Genomic DNA, 19,662 nt, shown 5'->3' with positions numbered 1-19,662 from the left:
CCCATGGGATGAGAGACCCCTCTCCCCCACCCCTCCACCTTCTTATTTTTTACAGGACACTCGAGTGAGACGCGGTGGCTTTGCAAAATGTTGAATCTTCCTCCACAGACCAGAGGAGCAGGGCGCAGGTGTTACAGACTCTAGCTGCGAGGCTCCTGACTCTCCAAAGGCGCGTCAGGCCTTCCCCAGAAAATGTTTGTTGATGGTAGCTGACAGTTATTGATGTAGCTGCAGATCAAAAGTGTCAGGGAAGCAAATCTTGGAAAAGTTAACTTCATCTCCTGCTTTACTTGGCTGTGGGAGTTCAGACCTCTGGAAATAAGTTCCTGCTCCGTTTTTTTCTGGTCCAAATTCCTGGCGTTTCAGATGTTCATTTTTAGGTGTTCTTTGAATTTTGTATGTTACTGTAGATTTAATCTTCTCAACCAAATGCCTCAATTTAAAGGTACTGTGATATTGAAATAAGGGAAGAAGACTAGATTAGGCGTGATACCTTGTGGACTTCAAATACAGAGGCTGTGACTGATAAATACTGTAGTTCCTTTAGGTAGTGCTAACTGCAGCACTAATTAAATGTGGAGCTTATGCGATATATGTATTAAATTGGATTAGCAGATTTGCTCTATGGTAATGTGCTGTTCCTATTTTGGGGGATGGGAAGGAAGGAAAACTAACATCAAGGTGCATCTTAAATCCTCAGGGTTTAAAGAGGGTGGAATAAATTACTGTTAAACCTGTTGTAGTGTTTCATATGAAAAATGTTTTCCTCAATTACCTGAACATATATGTGCGATGAGCCTAAAATAGATAATAGTACACAAGAACCAATGAATTGTACAAATCACACAGCATATGGTAAGGATTTCTAACTTATAACATATATTGACAGTAGCTGCATTTTCCAAGGAAGTGTTCAATTTATGCATTTGTGTATCTGCTAGATGAGGTTTATAAAACATGGGATTAGTAATATCATTAGTATGAAAGCCGAAAACACTTGTGTGGATTGGATGCTTTACTAAAAATGAATAAATACATTGTCTCTGATTGGCACATCTGTAAGTGAGGTTTCTGGTAAATCTCTTCAATGTATGTTATATCCTCTAGGCTCTGTCCTGCACTACTGTGATTAAAACAAACCATTGCTCTCATACTGCTTTTGCATATACTTATTAGAAGAATTGACACGTGACAGAACAGCCTTCAAAATCTTCTATTTTTCAAAATTTTTTTAAGGAAACATGGTGCCTTTCATCATCAGGAGTTTTTGGTGCCATGAGACTGTTTTGAAAGCACTTACATTTATTTTGATGTTAAGTTATGATGTACTTTGGAGTACAACAGAAAAATGCTTAAATTGATCACTTGATTTACTACATATGTTTAGCTTTTCTGATGTTCTCAGGCATTGAAATAAATAGTCTCTGTGTTAGCTAATAGCACAACAGTTTTGCTTCATGTGCACTCATGTTTAAAATACATGTGTATGCTTGTTGTCTTTCATATTTTGTTTTCCATAAATGCTGAATAATTTTCTTCACTGGGATGCTCAGGGATAGTGAAGGTTTTCCAAATATTTCAGAGACTGGATGAAAGTACTATCCAAAATGGATCCTTTTTTAAGTTATTCAGTCCTTTACATCATCTTTGACATCATGTCCCTGATTATAAACATCCATTTAGTGAACAGAAAGAATATTCTGTAGTTTGAGATTGATCAGAACTCAAAACGTTAGTTGTCTAACCCGTTACCATGTGATTGTGTTTAATACACTATACATTTGAACAGGAGATAAGCTTCAGAATGGGGAAAGTTGCTAAATTAATTAACGTTGTTTTCTGTGTCTGTATAGAGTATTTTACACGCATAGCAGTTTTTAGGTTGTCCCCACAGTATTTGAGTCACTTCCTGTTTCAGTATTATATAAGTAATGAAAAGTTAATCTTCTGGATCATGCTTGAAGCACTACCATTTCTGAACATATTTCTGGGATCCATCACCCAAACAAATAGGGGTTTAATTCAAAGCATCCAAGTAGTCTCATTGAGTAGCACATTTCAAGTCTTACTGGCATGACATGGACAGGAAAACTGTGGCCTTTCCTATATCAATATATTTAAACTGCTATGGGTTTCTTCTAAATAAAAGAAAGCACTGCTTTCGTTGCTTATTTTTTTTTTACAATTTTTTTTGAGTGTAGGTTTTTGTAATTGTCTTAGATTAGGCACATTGATGAGTAACATCCATGTAGGACTTTATAGCAGTTAAGTCCAGACATAGCTCGTATTTTTTGGCTGTTGCTGATACTGACGGCCTGAAATTAATTTTTTTTTCTTTTTTTTTGGTCTGTATGGTATATGGATAGATATTAAAAAAAAAAAAAAATCCAAATCCTAGTCTTCTTGCCTGTAGGTATTATTGGAAAATCTGGAAAGAAATGTTGAAGCTGGCTTGCTGTTTTGTTGGAACCAACCAATAGGACTCACAAACACTGAAAACTGATAGAAAGTGGGTAAAGGACTAGGATTTTTCCCTTTAAAACAACAGACTTCAACATTGGAGAGTGACTAATATTTTGGTAATACATTGCAGACTTTTAGCAGGTGTCACTTTCTGCTGTGATTTCCACTTCGGTTCTCTTAAGACTCAAGCCTTAGTTTAGAATAATAGAATAATTTGGGTTGAAAGAGACCTCAGGAAGTCATATAGTCCAACCTCCTGCTCAAAGCAGCACTGGCATTGAATTCAGACCAGGTTGCTTTGTGCAGTCAGATCTTGAAAATCTCCAAGGATGGTGATGGCACCATCTCTCTGGGCAACTTGTTCCAATATTTGACTGTTCTCATGATGCAAATGTTTTCTGTATGTCAGATTCAGATTTCCCATTGACTCATAATGGAGCCAAAATGGAAATTACAACAGAATTAGGGCAGCAATTAGGTATGTATATTTTGCTTAATATGTATCATGCAAAAAGACAAGTTAGTCATAGGACCTGGCTTAGAAAAATATTTTTTTAAAAAAAGTAATATGTCTCTGTGTACTGTGCTGTGTATCAAGACTGTTTCACGGTATAACTTCATTTGTATGTTTGACTTGTGTCTTGTCAGAAAAATGCTACAGTACCCAATCAGTTACTGCTTAATTTCAAATAATTTTTTTGTCCTCAGTTCAATGTCTGCCAGCACCAAATATTACTTGCAAAGATCACCTTGGCATAGAAAAAGTGTTTACGGGACATGAAGTTGGATTTTACAAGCCTATTGCATGTCGCAATGTGTAAGTATACTGTTGTGTTTTGTAATAAATTGTCTTTGTTTTCACATGGAATTTTTTCTAAAATAGTATGATATGTTGACAGAAGGAAAAAGAGAAGTAAGGTAGCATCGTGCACGTGTTGCCCAATAGTTAATCCTCTAATAAACAAGTAGTATATCCTCTAATAAAAAAGTAGTATAAGGATACAAGGTGCATGTTTATAAGTAAATCTGTCTCAGCCATGGACACATTTTTCTTTGTTTAGTTATGTTTGTGTCTTTGCTTTACCTTAGTATTTTACCTTTGCTTTATTTAGTGCTTTATCCTGGCAAAAATTTGCCCCAAATGCTAAGGCTACATTTCACATATGCTTAAAATCCGCACAGCTGCTGAAAGGAGCTGTCTGGGGACACCTCTCCATCCCTTTCCCTGATGTACCCCACTGTATACTGAATCAGGGAACTGATCTGGGTTTGAACTGACTTGGATCAGTTCCCCAGTCTGAGTCACAGTACAGTCGCTTCAAGTGCTTATGCCAGCACAAGGATGAGGGCAACTCAAGGATAAGAGAGAGTGGAGAAAGGAGGGCTGGACTGGGCTGCTCTGTTCAGTGGAAGTACTGGTTCGTGCCAGTTTAAAGTGTGCCTGTAGCTGCAGCTTAAGTTGTAGTATGCATGAATATTGGGAGAGTTTAAGTCTCTTTCCAGTTCCTCAAAAAATCTCTTTTGGAGGAGCTGTTCTCTATTTTTAAACAACCTTTGTATTTTATCAAGTCCTCTGTGTCTTTTAAGAGCCTGTTTCTGAAACGAGAAAATGATGGACCTGGTTTTTCTAAAGCACATTGTGAGCAATGCAGAGCTCTGGATACCAATAAATGTTCCAACTGGCCAGTGCTAATGATCAGCAAACACCTGTCAGTACCATTTGTTTCTCCTTTTTGTGGGATTCACGCCGCAGCCTTTTTCTTTTGTCCTACTGAATCTTTGGAAATTAAAGCTCCAGTAATATTCGCTGGGTATTCCTTATCCCACTAGTGGGCAAATAACTCTGATGTGATGCTTACTGCTTAATAATTTGCCTAACTCAGAAGTACAGCTCTGCCTCTTAGTTTCATAAATATTTTCTCTGTATTTAGTCTTCTCAACAGTCAAAGCTCAGCAAATTGACGAGAACATGTTATTACGTCTAATCAAATTTAAATGCTAGCAAACTAGACTTCAGTCACATTTTTGTCCAGAAACAATTGCGTTTCAGTCCCATCTGTGATGGGGATGGAGAGTAAGATGAGCTATACTAGTTTAATAAATTGCGTCCTCTTTGGAGTAGACAGTAATTCTTACATTTGGAGGTTTTTGGTTTTGTTTTTTTTTTTTTTGGCTTAATGTATTTTCTAAACATTTCTAAACATTATTTAAATATAGTTTTTCTTTACATTTATTAATTAAAAAACCAGATCTATGTAGGCAGAAAAATGTCACCCTTCTTATGATGTCTGTTACTTGATCGTGACTATTATTTATGATGAAATAATCAATGGTTACACTACCAAAAGAACTTGCTGTAACTTTTCCCAGTCTTATGACTGCTAGTATGGCAGAAGGGGACAAGGACCCTTTGTGGGCTTGCTGAAAACTCCAGTAAAATACAACTGTGAATGTAGAAAGAGTTACGCAAGCATGCCCTTGATAAAGCGCCAAAGCCAGGTAAAAATGGCAGCAAGATTAATATTACCATCCTTCATATGTACACTTGTTTAAAAAGAGGTCTAATCACTGATCATTATATGAGCCTTTTATAAGGCATTTTGAATGTTACCTAGGTGTTAGAAACATTATTTTAAGCAGGAATCTCTAGCTTGATACAACAACAATAGGCCTGCCCTTTCTACTGCTTTTTGGAGATTTTCCAGCATCTTATCTGAGTTTTCATGGAAACTGTAACTGTCTTCTGGCAGAAATAACTGCACATCATTTAACCAGAAAATTGGTTTGAGAAGGCATCTTCCCATAGCAGAATTGTCTTAGCATGGGGACAGCAGGTTAATCTCTATCCCTAGCTTTTGGAAGGAGCAAATCAGCAAGTTGTCCATAGCCAAAACCGTAATTTAACAACAGTCTGGTTCTGGGATCCAGTTATTTTAGAGCAAGACCAGGAGATACTGTATGTTTGTATAAGTGGATGTGTTCAAGTTGCTCCTAGTATTAGTTCAAGGAAAAGCTTTTAAGTGCTAATAAGGTTGCTCCAGTAAAGAAGTCCTGAGAGTCAAGATTGCTTTGGTTTTGTTTTAATTTGATGTTTTGGAGGTAGATTTTTTGCCAAATTCTGGAATTCCCCAAATTGGCACTCTATCATGTATTTTGCTTAATATGTGCAGGCCCTGATTCTGCAGACTTGAAATGTCCATTGCTCAAGTATTGCCATTCTAGGCAAGGAGTCCATCAAATGGTAATCTGTGAAATTCATGAAGTTCAGTGTAGAAATGTCCATTGCTCAAGTATTGCCATTCCAGGCAAGGAGTCCATCAAATGGTAGTCTGTGAAATTCATGAAGTTCAGTGTGGACTGGTCTTTGAGCAGTGCTAAGAGACCCTGAAAGAGCACAGAAACCACTGTGACCTACAGCAGTACCTGCATATAACTGGTGTGGGAGAGCTGGAAGAAAAAGTTTTTAATATGGCAGCTGGAAGAAATGTATGCAGAAAAAAATAAAGTTTGGATGAGGCTGAGAAGCAAGAAAAATTCAGAAAAGCAACTGAAAAGAATTTGCATCTTTGACCCAATTGTAGAAATTCCTTTAGGTGCCTGGGATGTGTTATTTTTCTATTTGTTGGTTTAGTCTTCAGAGCGTATGTTTATCTGTAAGAGGAACTAAGGCAAAGGAAATGCAAGAGTGGATGCAGCCTTGTTACAGTGTTTCTTCTGCCCATCAGTTTGGTGTTGACTAGGTTGCAGACTGTTCTGCTTTTAAAAGCATTTTAAAGTGCAGAGGCAGATGTCAGTTTATTACTGGTTTTGATCAGGAGCATCTCAAATTAAACTGTGTTCCCACTTTTTATGTAAAAGCTCTTTTTATGCTCTAGTGTCCTTGGAGGGTTGTTGACACTTCGTAGTTGATACAATTTCCAACAGTTTACCTCAACTTTTAAATAAAATCATTAGTGTTCTTTACAGTGGAAACAAGACAGTTCTAAAGATGATAATTTACATTACATTAGGTTCCAGGAAAGCCCAGTATGCTCTGTGTTGCTAAGTAACAAATATTGAGGTAAGAGTCAAGATTTAATCACTTAATGTTGCCATTAAGTTTTAAAGTCAGTAAATCTAGATAATAAGCAAAAACGTAGATCTTTATTTGGCGTTGAAAGTGCTTAATAAAGGTGCTTGGACCTTTCTTAGCTACTGTCTTTGTGAAACTCTATGTTTTATTCAGCTGTCAACCAAGAGTTTAATTTTGGCTTGTTAAGTAATTGCTGGCACATAGTAGTGCACGTATCAAAACAGTGAATTATTGAATATTTTTAAAGTTCTAATTACATTTGGGTTTGCTTTTCTTTTCAGAAGCTAGCTGTTCGCCAATGCAGCAAAGGATGCATCAAGTTCTAGTATTGATAGCTATGTGTTTCTAGCTCACTTACTAGTGTAAAGTTCACATGAGCAATGACTGAAAGTTACAGGTGGTTAGGTGGCCACATCACTCCAGCCTTTGGCAAGAACATGCCAATTAGTATAAATCTCAAGAAGTCTGTTATGTCTGTGTATTTTGTATGACTAACCATGGGATGCTTAACTTTAGGGTACCTCTCTGCCATTGTACATCTTTGTACCATCAACAGTTCTTTTAATTTGTGAGTTAGTGCCTTTAGAGTGTAGTAAATGGATACATGACTTACACTTTTTGTTGAATCTTTCCTCCAGCTTCTTCAGCCAGTAGCCATGGTTCACTTCTCCTTCAGATCTCATTGCAATTACTGTCTCTGCTGACATCTCACCTGTCTATCCTGTTCCTCTCCATTTGGCTGCGTGTGAGACTAATTCTTATGGACAGTATGCATACACCTCTTAGCTTTCTAGGGTTGTCTCGGTAGGGCTGAACTGTTAGGAAGTGCTCTGTAAAACTGGGAATGTATCAGCAACTGAGTTATGTCTCTCTTGAGAAGAAATCATGACTTAGTTTCAGAATAATCTGTATTCTGCAAGAGTATACTTGAGTTGCAACAGCTGAGGTTGCTTTATGGAGGATGCCTACCCAGTTTGAAAGCTTAACATTATCAATTCTGTGTCCGTTTATTGAAGATAAATAACAAGTCGCTTTTTTTTTTTTTTTTAAACTGAAGCAGCAGGCAAATGAGTCACTACTTTAATTCTCAAAAGTATGAGTGAATATATTTTGCAGTCATTGTCTACATTACTTGTTTCTTTTGGCAGAAATGGATACTCCTACAAAGTGGCAGTGGCTCTGTCCTTATTTCTTGGATGGTTGGGAGCAGATAGATTTTATCTAGGTTATCCTGCACTAGGTAAGTTTATTTCTTTTTTTTTTTTTGAGGTAAAGCTTATTGTTATGACTGAGTTGTAAGTGTATGCTTATATTTTGAGTAATGAAGGCTGACAGTCATAGTTTTAGTATTTACAACTAGAATCCTTATTTTATTGTCAAGTAAGATAAAATCCTGCATTATCCTCAGCCTGCTATTCTGTTGGAGTGAGTGGTGACAAATGGATATATAGTTGTCCAATAGATAAAATCCTAATAAGCAAACATGATTATTGCTATTCATAGTTTTGCTTTATGTTTGCTTTGCATTGATGTTTACCACAGCATTCTTTGTGAGGCACTGAAACAGAAGTGGTTTTGACTCATGTGCCAGCTACTTAAATGATGCTTGATTTTACCAGGAAAATAGTGGACAAACTTTACAGTAAACCTAGCATTTTGCGATATGGAATTTACTCTGGCAAATGCAGACTTTCAAGATAGCTCATAGTATTTATATCAGTTCTGCAAAAGCTGGGACCTTTAAAAGACTTACCTCTGGTTGGTGTTTTTAGGACCTGATTCCCAGGGTGATGGTGCCACTGGCTTTTAAATAATGGAAATACCTTAGTATGTTAGAACTACTTTCACTGGCTTTATTTCTGAGCTGGACAAATGGAGTAAATTTAAGTCTAGATAGCATGGAGCAATAAATTGGAAAAAGCTATACGTGTTACTTTCACTTCAGCTAGGAATTTTGAGTTTCTGCCCATTAAATGCAAACCCTTGTTTTTTTAATAACATTATCTGTCCTTCTCGATAATCTTGTGTTAACATCTGTGTCTTTTTTTCCCCGAGATTCTATAATTAGCACTTACTTTGTCCATCTGTTTCACAAAAAGATAGATATTTGGCAGCGGTCAATAAGGTGCATCTTTTTGTTATACCATTGGATTTGGAATAATAATTTGCAGTAATTATTTTGTAATATATTGTAGTAATATAGATTTATAATCCTTTTATAAATCCTTTATGGCTCATGCTTGTTAACCCTACTGGAACATACTGTAGCCAGTAACCAAAGTTAAAAGACTTAAAATTAAATTCTGCCAAAGTCAAGTTTTCAAGCTTTTGAAAGGCAAAGAAGACAAAAGCAAATAGGTAAGAGTAGAAAAGAAAAAAAGAATAAAAATCAATAAATTGGATTCCTTGACAGTGATTGATTGGGGATTTTTTAGGTCATCCATGCCTTGGCAAAAAATTGTAAAGAAAGGTAATAGCATTGAAATATTTTGTGCGAGCGTAATGAGGACTGTAAATGCTCTTTGGGTTTTTTTTTTTCCTTCTCTTTTGCTTAAAGCGAGCACAAATACAAACAAGTTATTGAATATGAAGAAATCAGGAAGGCAACCTCTTCCTCTCCCACACACTGTGAACTAAACCATAAGTTATTACTGCGTAAGAGCACTATTTTTTCCCTCCATGCTTTAGAGCAGTTTATTTTCTCAGTGTGATCTGCTTGTGGGGAGGGAAGTGAGGAGGAAGAAAAAAATCCACTTTACCCTGCACTCCAGAAACATATGCCAGATTCAGAAACGGTTGTTCTACATCCTATAACATAATGGAGCAACCAGTTCCTCAAGTAAACTGGAGCTGCTGCTGGAACCAGCAATGGTAAGAGAACTGCTGGTTTACTAAAATGCCAACCGGCAGTGAGGTTCAGGACTAGAGCTTGAGAGGAGATGGTATAAGGAGCATCACAAATAAATATCTTAAATGGTGACTGCACTTGATGCAGGTAGTAGCGAAGTAAACTGTTCACCAGAGTTTGACATCATTTAATCACCTTAACTGTTGTTTCCTACGGCTAGCATTTCTTTAGCTGGCTGTTTCCCTTACATTTTGTTACGCTACTGCCAGTACTGATACCCAGGCTAACTATGTCTGGCTGCTGCAAGTCTCGCACATCAGCCACTGGGAACAAGTTGTTTTAAACAATGATATACTTAGTTTTTTACATGTTTAAGTGGCACCACTTTAGTTGTAATACGCACATAGGCTTTTCTTCTAATCAGCTGAAATTCCATCCTGCTACTACTCTCTCATCTTTGTGGTCATTAGGTATGTTTTCCCTGTTCTCTCTGACTACTGTGTTGCTCCACGGAGAGATTATAAACTGTCTCCCTGGAGTTTATAAATCAGGCTAGTTTCATCTTGTCGACTATGGGAGTTATATCCAGACAGCGGGATGCTCTTCCTGCAGCGTGCACGCAGTTACTCCCCCACTCTCCTCCATATGCAGCCTCATAAACAGGGCGTGGGGGAGAGGAGGTGGTATGCAGCACAGATTGCTGCTTCTGAGAGAGGGGGAGCACGAAGGAGGAGGCGGAGGTCAGGAGACCTTCAGGTATTTGACCGAGAGCAGGCTCATTCTTTGGAAAACAGCTGCGTGGTTTTACTAGCAGGTATTATGCAGCACAGCACAACTTGTGGCTGTGGGGAAGAGGTGCTCTGGGATGCCACGCCGGCTGATGTTACCAAAGTGCTTTCCCTCTTGCCTCAGAAGTGTGCTGGCCCCTGTAAGCACAGTAAGGATACGCTTTTTAGCAGGGAACTGTGTTTTCCCTGTACAGCGTAGCCTATAACTGACTTAAATGCAACAGATATGCATTCCTTCATGCTGTCTATGCCTGGGTAAAGAGACAAATGTCTTCACAATGAGTATCTCAAAATAACCTAGATGTTTGCCTAGCTCAGCTGAAGTATTACTTACAATATATATAGTACTCATTTTATTATATTCATTGTACAAGAAACTACTGATATTAAAAAGAAAAAAAAAATTAAGACAGCCTCCTTCTTCTGAAGGCATTTTCCAATTGAAGTCTACCTTGCATGGCAACTTCCAATGAAACATTTATCTGTTAGTTGCTATTCCCATATATTTTCTATTAATCTTTCATTTATTCATACAAAAAAATAACATTTTTGAATACTGGTTAAAAGGAAGTGTTTATATATATGTGTATATATATATTCAAAATAAATTCCTATTTCAGCAAAAATACAAAAATGATACAAAGAATTGTTCTCCAAAGTAACGTGTTCTGAAAATCATATCAGTATGTGCTGCAACTCATGAGATGGTTGAAAGTCTTTTTATATTCATAAGTAAATTTTGCAGCTCAAGTTGGGATTTTTTCTGTCTGTGCCTCAGTCAAAGAAAGGAAAATTTGCAGTAACTTGGTTATGAACTTTTGCCTTTCCTTGTTTAAGAATATTCATCTGTTAAAAAAAAAATTGTTAATATTTAAAATCTTTAAAGTGTATTCAGGATGTAGAAATATGAATATGTGGTTTGGTTTTTTCCCTGATAATTAAAGATCTTTAACTTTAGGTCTGTTTCTAGATATGTGTGTATGTGTGTGTGCGTGTATTTATTTTTTTTTTTTCTGTGGGATGGGGAGAGAGTTGGGATGTGATTGCCACCAAAAACCTATGAACTTCATGGTGGCTGGCTTAAAGCTACAGTTAAATTTTCTTTTCCTTTTTTAGGTTTGTTAAAGTTTTGTACTGTAGGATTTTGTGGAATTGGTAGCCTAATCGATTTCATACTTATTTCAATGCAGGTAAGTCAGGGCTTTCAAAACAAGATACAAATCTGTGTTTGTTAAAGCTTTGATTTGATTGCTAATTCTTTGTTAGCATTTTAGCCTTAAGAACCTTTGTGTATTGAAAAATGAAGGCATTTATTTTAGCCCTGGTTTTAGATTGATGTTGTAGAATATTGATACCAAATATCAATATATTTGTTGTTTGAAATAAAAATTAGATTAGCTATCTATAAATACTCGTAAGGAATAGCTTGGAAGCTATAACACCATAAATTCACTTTGTCAGAACATACGAGCTCTTTATGTGACACAGTGTTGGACTTTACATGAGATATCCTGCTTTTCCCAGAATACTGAAGTTCTGCATTTGCATGTGCTTTATACTGATCGAGCCCATCATCTGGGATGATGCAGTGTGCAGGAGAGAAGACTGCCACTTTTTTTTTCTGCCTCTCCTCCAAATACAAGTCCAATATCACCTGAGGGCTGTGACTGTAGGATTCATGATGGTTAAATCCCCAGCTGGGGTGACATCTTGTGACATCATGAAATTGCCAAATTGTCTTATTCTACAGTGCATCCATTTAGCATGAATTACAGATTGCCTATGATGAACTTAAAATGCATTGCGGATATAGAAATTGTTTATATGGGTTTATAGAAAAATATTTTTAAAGTATACATCTTTGTATATACATCTTTTAAAGCATATGCATTCTCAAATTCCTTTCTGTGCTATTGCAGTGATCTTGCCTCAGATCACTTACAGATACAGTTGAGAGTATCTTTCATCTCTACTTATTCATCTCCCTGGTGACCCCACATCAATTTAGCATTTCCAGAACAAAAAAGCCATGATCTTCTCTCCTTCTCTCCATTCCTTACCTGTGCAGTATTTCAAAGGTACCTGTCATCAACCTAATTCTCTCCTGCCTACCCTCCTTTGTTCAAGAAGAGTGGTTTGGAGCCCTCTCATTTGTTAGCCTGATTTTGTGACTCAAATCCTCATCGGCTTAACCTAGTACCAGTGCCTGGCTGTGTAATTTGGCTGATTAGAAGCCCCAGGGAAATGTTCCTTCTGAGACAGTGCTCGCTAAAATAGTTAAACTACAGCATAACTTCAAAATAAATCTAGTTTCTGTTTGACTAATTAAGCATGACTAATTTTATGATGGGAAAATTAGCAGTAATTGAGACATTAGCACAAAGTGTATATTTCACTTCATATTGAAAAGTCTTGGTTCTTTTTCTCTTGTAGATCGTTGGACCTTCCGATGGCTCTAGTTACATTATAGATTACTATGGAGCAAGGCTTACACGGCTCACTATTACCAATGCAACATTCAGGAAAATGCAGACCTATCCTTAAGCCTGGCAGTAAGTGTCACAAATGCATAGGTGCATTTTATTTTTACAGATGGATCCACTTGTCCACTGAAATTGCTGATGACTTATTAATTACACTTCATCAGAACTGAATATTAAATGTACGTTGAACAAAGATGATAAAACATGAAAATTCCTCAAGTGAATGAGTTTACCTCAAAGGCGCCAAGTTTCTTTGTGACTGCTCTATTTCTGTGAGCACATAGTTTGTTGCTAAGTTGTACCATTTGTGAAATGTGCAGACTTTCGCAATTTGCAGTGATGTTGTTCTGTGTCTGTAAGTATAATTTAGAGTGTTATAGAAAGGTGGAGAAAGAGTTGTTCAGAACAGCTAGGCTGAGCTTTAGTCCATTGAAATTGATGGGAGTTTTAGCATGGATGGGCCAGGATTACACTTGGGGTCTGTTTTCATAACTATGTGTGGCAGTTTGTAAATGAACTTAAATATCCCAAACCACAGAAACTGCCTTTCTTTCTATTCCTGTTAGCTAAAATCCAGATGGCCCTAAATTTTGTGCTGGTTTATCTTTTTGGTGAAATTCTATTAATTGTAATAGTTATTTCTGTAAAGCTTAAATACAAATGTTGGTCAAGTTGCAAAATTTGGTCAGTGCTGATCAGCAGTAGAAATATGGATGCATAAAAAATAGAACCGTAGATGACAGATCACAAAAAAGGAGGGTGGATGTTGAGGTGCCCTGAGGTTAGAATAGGAAATAATCGTTCTGCTTATTATGGGTTTTTTTTCCCTCCCTTGCAACCATCCATAGTGAAATACATACCTTCTTTTTCTGAAAATAAATTGGTGCATGTGTTTTACAGCTACAGAATGTCAAAAAAGTGAATTCTTTGTACTAATAAAGCTCTTAAACGGTTCTTATTTTAGATCAGTTGTGTTTCAGTGAAATAAATTCTGTGTCCTTCACAGTTGTTTGACCAAAGTCTTTAGGACAACCAACGTTTGCCTAGAAGTTCCTTTAAAGAAAAGTATATACACACAGAGACAGAAAACATGTCAACAGAATCTTCATGTTATTTGACCAATTTTTAACATTCCCTTCACCTTCTAATGAAAATGGGCAGTAACTGAGTGAGAAATCCACGTGATACCAACTTCAGTGTAGATTTTTTTCAAGAATTTGGGCTATTCTTTTGTTTTTCAGATTAAACTTTCAAAATGTTATTAATGTGTCCACAAACAATATGTTTAAGGGAATTACAAAAAATGAGATTCCTAAACTGATTTTTAAAAGTGCAATTTGTGGCTTTTAGTCTCTTTTAAACCTACATTGAGACTGGTGCACAGAAAGCTTTGTAAAGAAATCCTTTTTTTTTCCAAATCAGTGTAACCTGACATATCACATAATGAGAATAAACCACAAGGAATACTTTGTGCTTAACATTAATTCTTTCCTTCACGCAAGAAAGACGTAGTTTTGGAATACTTGCTAAGATGAGTTTTACTTGTGGGTTCAAAGAGACAGGAACACTGTTAGCTTCGTTCACTTGCCTGATATTTGTTGCATCTCCCTTTTGTCTCTCTTTGACTGAATGCTCTCTGTGCATGTCAGTTTTGTTTCCTGAAATACTTTCAAAAACAGACAGGAAGTGGGTGGAAAATAAATGTTTGAATCGAATAAAATCTCATGGCTAAGATCATCCTGTGACTTGTCTGCTTTTTGTTTTTTAACCCTGAAGCTGATAATATAGCTGTGAAAATAGGAAGATACCATGGACATTATAATAAAAAAATAGCCTTGGGCAACTCTTCACACAAGATTTCATTCTAAAATATATCTCCATATGTACAAGTAGCAGAACGCTTGACTTAATGATTTCCGCAGTCCATCTTGTGCTTCATTATCCGTAAAAGAATACAGGAGCTATTTTGTGTGAATCAGATGAAAATATGATTAGTTATGAGGTCCATCAGATAGTTTGTTAATCCCAGAAACCAAGTAGCCAGTGGAGAGAAAGATTTGTTATTCCAAGTTACAGTGTTTCTGTAGAAACAGATGATGTGTGTCAACCAATCCAGGAAGTAAAAACTGCTGTGGGATTCTTTCATCCTGATGCTCTTTTGTTGTGATACCGGTGCATGCTCTTGTCAGGACCACACTGCTTTGTCATAGCAGTCAGAATGAAGCCATGGGTGACCAGACAGAGCAATATTTCGAGCCTTAGCAAAATTTTATTTCTCTTCCCTTTAGATGATATTCCACTTGATCCTCTGTCTTGTACTAACAACTTTCCACTTCTTTCACAACCTTCTCCTTTGTAAAGGCTTTCAGAAATTAGTGCCACACATGGCGTAACCTTTGGAACTTGTGTTGGATACTGTTGGAATTATGTTCTATATCTGAACACACGTATCTGTGTTTCTATACGCTTGTTTAGTTGCCTAGCTGAATTTTAGAGAGGGTTAACTGAATAAGCAGATAGTACTGCAGGGCCATAGAGTTAGTTAGTGAGGTCGTTGTTTTCATCTTGTAATTGTCAGATATGGCATGTTTACCATAAGGGCTGTGAAAAGTGTGATGCAAGATGTAAAGCTGTCCCACTGTGTTAATAATAAATTGGCTACAGTAATATTTATCAAAATGTCTGTCCTATGATGATTTTCTGTGTTGCCGCCTGCTTTAGCTTTCTCCTGTCAATCAAGTTGTCCATCCTAGTGTTTCTGTAGTTCTGATTGCTCTGACTGCACTGGAATAATCTTCTCTCTGGATTATTTTCCCAAAAACAGTTGCAAAGCAATTAAAATAATTAAACAATGTACTATGTCATCCTCCTGCCTCATTCCCAGATAAAATATCTGCTGGCCTTGCAGATATTCAGGAATCCTTTCAACATTCCAACAAGACAGAGAAGTATTATTCTGTATCTGTAAAAATAAAGAACATAAAAAGTAAAGGCCAGAGTTTAAAAAAAGAATTTGAAGTGCCAAGCCCTTAAAAACCTGTATAAAGCTATTCGCTGAAGATGCTGCAGATCCATGCCAGGAGTTAAATCCAAGTCTTCCCTAAGTACCAGTGCAGTTCAGTCATTGCAAAAATGACTCCATAAACCTGTCCTTTTGTTTCCTTTTTTTTTTTTTTAATGTCCATTTTAGGATTTTCTGCAATGTGCTTAACTATGATCTGAAAGAGCAGTAGCTGGTAGAAGCATTCAGCTTTGGGCACTTACATTCACACAGTGCAAAAGTGATTGTACTTAGGTGTGCTTACTGTATTAATAAATTACTGTGGATTGTATTTGTTCAGTTAGGTCAACCTGTGCATCTTGAACTTGTGTTTACAGCTCGTTGTCCAAAAGAGCGGATTTAGAGATATTTTAGAATAAACTCTCTGACTAGTTATTCCTCCTGTGATTTAAATCACAACTATGCTATGGCAACTTCCTGTGACAGTATTTTGTTATCCTAACTGTTTCCCTCTCCACCACCACCCACCACTTATTACATGAAGATATCACTTCTGCTTTCAGGACCTGATAACACCTTAAATGTTAGGTTTTATTATGTTTCCAAAGATGTATTACTGTACATCTGCCAGTAAAACTTCTCAGCTCCACAGGAAGGTCTTTGTGTTTGAAATGCTCCGTTAGAATTTTTTTGGAGAACATCTGTTGTCACCCCATCAAGAATTGTTTCCTTTGTTCCTCAGGAGTATATTCAGTTATATTTGCTTACACAGCTATGTCTATTCAGTCTTCTCGCATCTCTTCTCAGTGTTTTGGGGGTTTTTTATTTTTAGATTCATTAGGTGTTTAGTCCATTTCTGCACTGAGAGCCATTCGTGTTGCTTGCTCTGCAGTTTTGAAACCTGTTTCCCCCAGAAAATGATGTTGAATACAATAAGGTTGGGTGCTTAAGCACCCAGTTGGGGAAATGCCAAAGGCAAGATTTTGCAAGCATCCATACGTTTCCATTGCCTCATAGGACTGTCACTAATTGTGTGATTGCCTATTATTTCACTAATACATCATACAGTCTTTAAAATTCAGTGTCGTCTCATCCTTAACTACTTTGCCATTTTCATTATGGTCACTATATGGCTTCTTTAAGAAATGCATCATTTTAATTCATTTAAATCATGCTTTTTAACCAGCTACTATGTTCTGGGTTCAACCTGCATCAGAGTCTGCCAAGAGTCTGCCAAGAGGTGCAATAGAAGAGATTATTCTGTTTTCATCTTCTGCCTGGATCTGAGGAGAAGAAATATCTTAACTTTAGGCATATGCTTAAGTGTTCTGCTAGACTGAAATTTGATCAAGACTCTTCCCACTTTCTTCCTCTCAATCCATCTGTGTTACCCAGAGAACCTTTCTAATCTCTGTGAATTATAAGAAAATTGCATTCTATATGGAAACCTTAGCACTGACAGTGAAAACGGCTGATAATATTTGATGTAGCTGTATGACATCCTATGTGTCGCAACTTTTTTTTTTTCACCTCAAAGCTGCTTTTCATTTACTTTTGTTCATATATCAGCTCTGTTTGGTCATGTATCAGCTCCCTTTGGACATCCTGCCACAAGTTCTCAAGTACCTCTAGGAGGAGTTGACTCTTCAGAACTGAATCAAGTGTGTAGAAATGTAACGGCATCAGATTAGGGAATCTTTTATATGTATGAAGCAAAGACACATTGGGGAGCAGTAGATGTCAATAAGAGGGGGTTGTAGGCTTCAGTTTCTGCAGAAAGTATGTCTGAAACTTAAAACCGTGTTGTCTCTTTGCCTTCTGCTTCCTGAAGGTGGAGCCAAACCCCCTATCAGATCTCCAAATCTTCTGAAGTTGTTCTTTATCACACAGCAAAGACTTAGCACTCCGGTATTTTTCCTTGCACGACAGAGAAAACTGGAAAGTGGATGTGAGGATTCTGTCTGGCCAAGATGCATTTTGCACTATGCTCACTCTCTAGACCTAAGACTGTAGCAAAGGAAAAGAAAGGAAATATAAGAATAAAAAGGGCAGTCTCAATGCCGTTCGCACCGTGTATGATGAAGATCTAGTTCCATTAACTCCCAACAAAAGAAAGGGTTTAAAAAATGCTGCTTGTCTCAAATACAAACTCAGGATTTCTGATTCTTGCGCTTCGTGCTTCATTATAATCTTGAACATACTCATGCTCCGATAATTCTCCATTATACATTTGAATGGCTGCTTTCAAGACTGCAGTGCCCTCTCCGAGAAGCACAGTTCTCAGGCTCTGCAGATGCATATGACACAGCAGAATTTTAGGCAGTGTAAAAATTATAAAGATCAGTTTCCATTACTGTAATTACTATATAAATCCTATCTTTAAGAGGCTTAGAACATGCCTATTTAACCTTGGTTTGAGCTGAGGCTTGGTCCAAGTCTGATAAGTTGAACACAAAATTCTTTTTCTTTTTTTTTGTTCTTTTCTCTGCAGCGTCATAACTTAGTGGGGAGTGGGGTGGGGAGGGAGATGGAGCCAGCGCATCCTCTGCACTCTGTCTCTGACAGAGTGGTGGCTGTAATCGGGCAATATACCTGTCCCCAACCAACAGCAAGACTAAACGAGATGCACATTTTATTACATCTGAAAAGCACCGTTTCTCCCCTTGGAACCTGTGGCTGCCTCTCCTACACAGCTGTACTCCAGAACAGGTGTGTGAGACGGCTCGAAGGCAGATGATCCACAGAGTGCAACTAGAAGCGCTTGGGTAAACCGTCAGATCCTGCACTCTTTGGAGGGCTGTAGCAGTAATTTCCATCTTTTATGATGTCATTTGCACGACCTCGATGAAAGCGAAGTGTTGGCTGCCCTGGTGCTTCCCTTTCGGGTAGATGAGATGTCCGGAGCTGCCTCCAGCTGCCTTTCAGGTCAAAGCATTCAAAGCTGAGAAAGAAGTTGGCAGCACCATATGCAGAGGTTGGTGATATCCTGCTCCATTGCTTAAGCATGCCAGACTCTTAGCTGTAGGCCAGAGAGCAGCTTTGATATGGATAGCCGTTACTTGCTCAAAAGAAAGTCTGGCACAGCATTTTCCGTGTCATGAACCTGTTCTGTGGTGGGTGCTTTGCCCCTAGTCAGTAGAGCCGTAGGAATGAATTTATTAATGTATTCTGTTTCCTTTACACAGAGTCTTCTTCAAAGTTCCTTGGATTTACTGTGGGGAAAACATGGCAAGAACATGTAAGAGGAGATCACTGCCTGCAAAGAACTGACTGAGTGTTCACCTTGAGACTGACGAGACTGCCCACCATATGGATTGTGTTGGCAGAGGCAGAAGCCTGGGGAATGCAGAGGTGGGGGGTAATTTTTAGGGCTTTCATGCCATGGTGCCATTGATTATAACCCTATTAAGAGGATGATGCATGTGACTTTTAAGTTATTTTGTTAACTAAGTGTAAGCAATGGATGTGTCATGCTAACAAACATAATTGCTGGTGTGTCTAATACAGTATGAAGGTACAGTATAGAGGATTTAAAAGGTTGTGGTAATCTAAGAATGTTAAAAGGGAAATGTGTGCCTGGGGGGTGTGGGGTTTGGGGAGAAAAACGACTTACTTGACATTCACTGTCTTCCTCCCAGCTCCTTTGCTAAAGTAGGAACAGAATCGGAACAAAAAAATGTTTGTTTTACAGCTGTACCAAGTTACGGCGTGGACTCGTGCTCCCCCCCCTCCTCTCCCACTTGCATCAAGTACATCCTGTACTTTTGGCAACATGTTGACTGGATATTTAAAAGCTGTGAACTGTTCTGAAAGTTTCACATACTGGGTTATGGGCCATGTGTGTTTGATCAAAATTCAATTACTGCACTGTACCATGCTTGGAAACCTATCATCCCAAGTTATGAAGTATGACGAAATAGGCTAATCTAATTGGTTCAGTATGGGAGCAGTATCAACCAAGCTTGTTATGATAAATAGCTTCCTGTGTTAAAGGTTCTCTAGAGCTT

At 37.7% G+C, this 19,662-nt stretch overlaps 1 protein-coding gene across 2 annotated transcripts; it reads left to right on the top strand.

Moving 5' to 3' along the window:
• Positions 1-785: 785 nt before the first annotated feature.
• Positions 786-19,412, top strand: TM2D1 (TM2 domain containing 1). 2 transcript variants are annotated; one of them, XM_009581056.1, is made up of 6 exons: positions 786-855; positions 3,172-3,280; positions 7,684-7,775; positions 11,288-11,361; positions 12,605-12,723; positions 18,841-19,412. In XM_009581056.1, the coding sequence occupies exons 1-5, from the start codon at positions 786-788 to the stop codon at positions 12,713-12,715; spliced, it is 456 nt and encodes a 151-aa protein (XP_009579351.1). In that variant the 3' UTR covers positions 12,716-12,723; positions 18,841-19,412. The 2 variants fall into 2 exon arrangements, with proteins under 2 accessions (XP_009579351.1, XP_009579350.1); XM_009581055.1 differs by lacking the exon at positions 18,841-19,412 and having other exon boundaries at positions 12,605-13,048.
• The last annotated feature ends 250 nt before the right edge of the window (positions 19,413-19,662 follow it).

This window comes from Fulmarus glacialis, unplaced genomic scaffold (genome assembly GCF_000690835.1).
Source record: "Fulmarus glacialis isolate BGI_N327 unplaced genomic scaffold, ASM69083v1 scaffold11747, whole genome shotgun sequence".
Taxonomy (NCBI): Eukaryota; Metazoa; Chordata; class Aves; order Procellariiformes; family Procellariidae; genus Fulmarus; species Fulmarus glacialis.
Note: the sequence above shows the minus strand (reverse complement) of the source record. Positions and strands in the feature narration are given on the sequence as shown.

What these genes read in the sequence shown, in the direction of transcription:
- TM2D1 (XM_009581056.1), top strand. Translation starts at nt 786, where the DNA reads ATGTGCGATGAGCCTAAAATAGATAATAGTACACAAGAACCAATGAAT. An exon ending in TCTAGGTTATCCTGCACTAG is followed by an intron (nt 7,776 to 11,287) that starts GTAAGTTTATTT and finishes TTCCTTTTTTAG; the next exon opens with GTTTGTTAAAGTTTTGTACT. An exon ending in TCATACTTATTTCAATGCAG is followed by an intron (nt 11,362 to 12,604) that starts GTAAGTCAGGGC and finishes TTTCTCTTGTAG; the next exon opens with ATCGTTGGACCTTCCGATGG.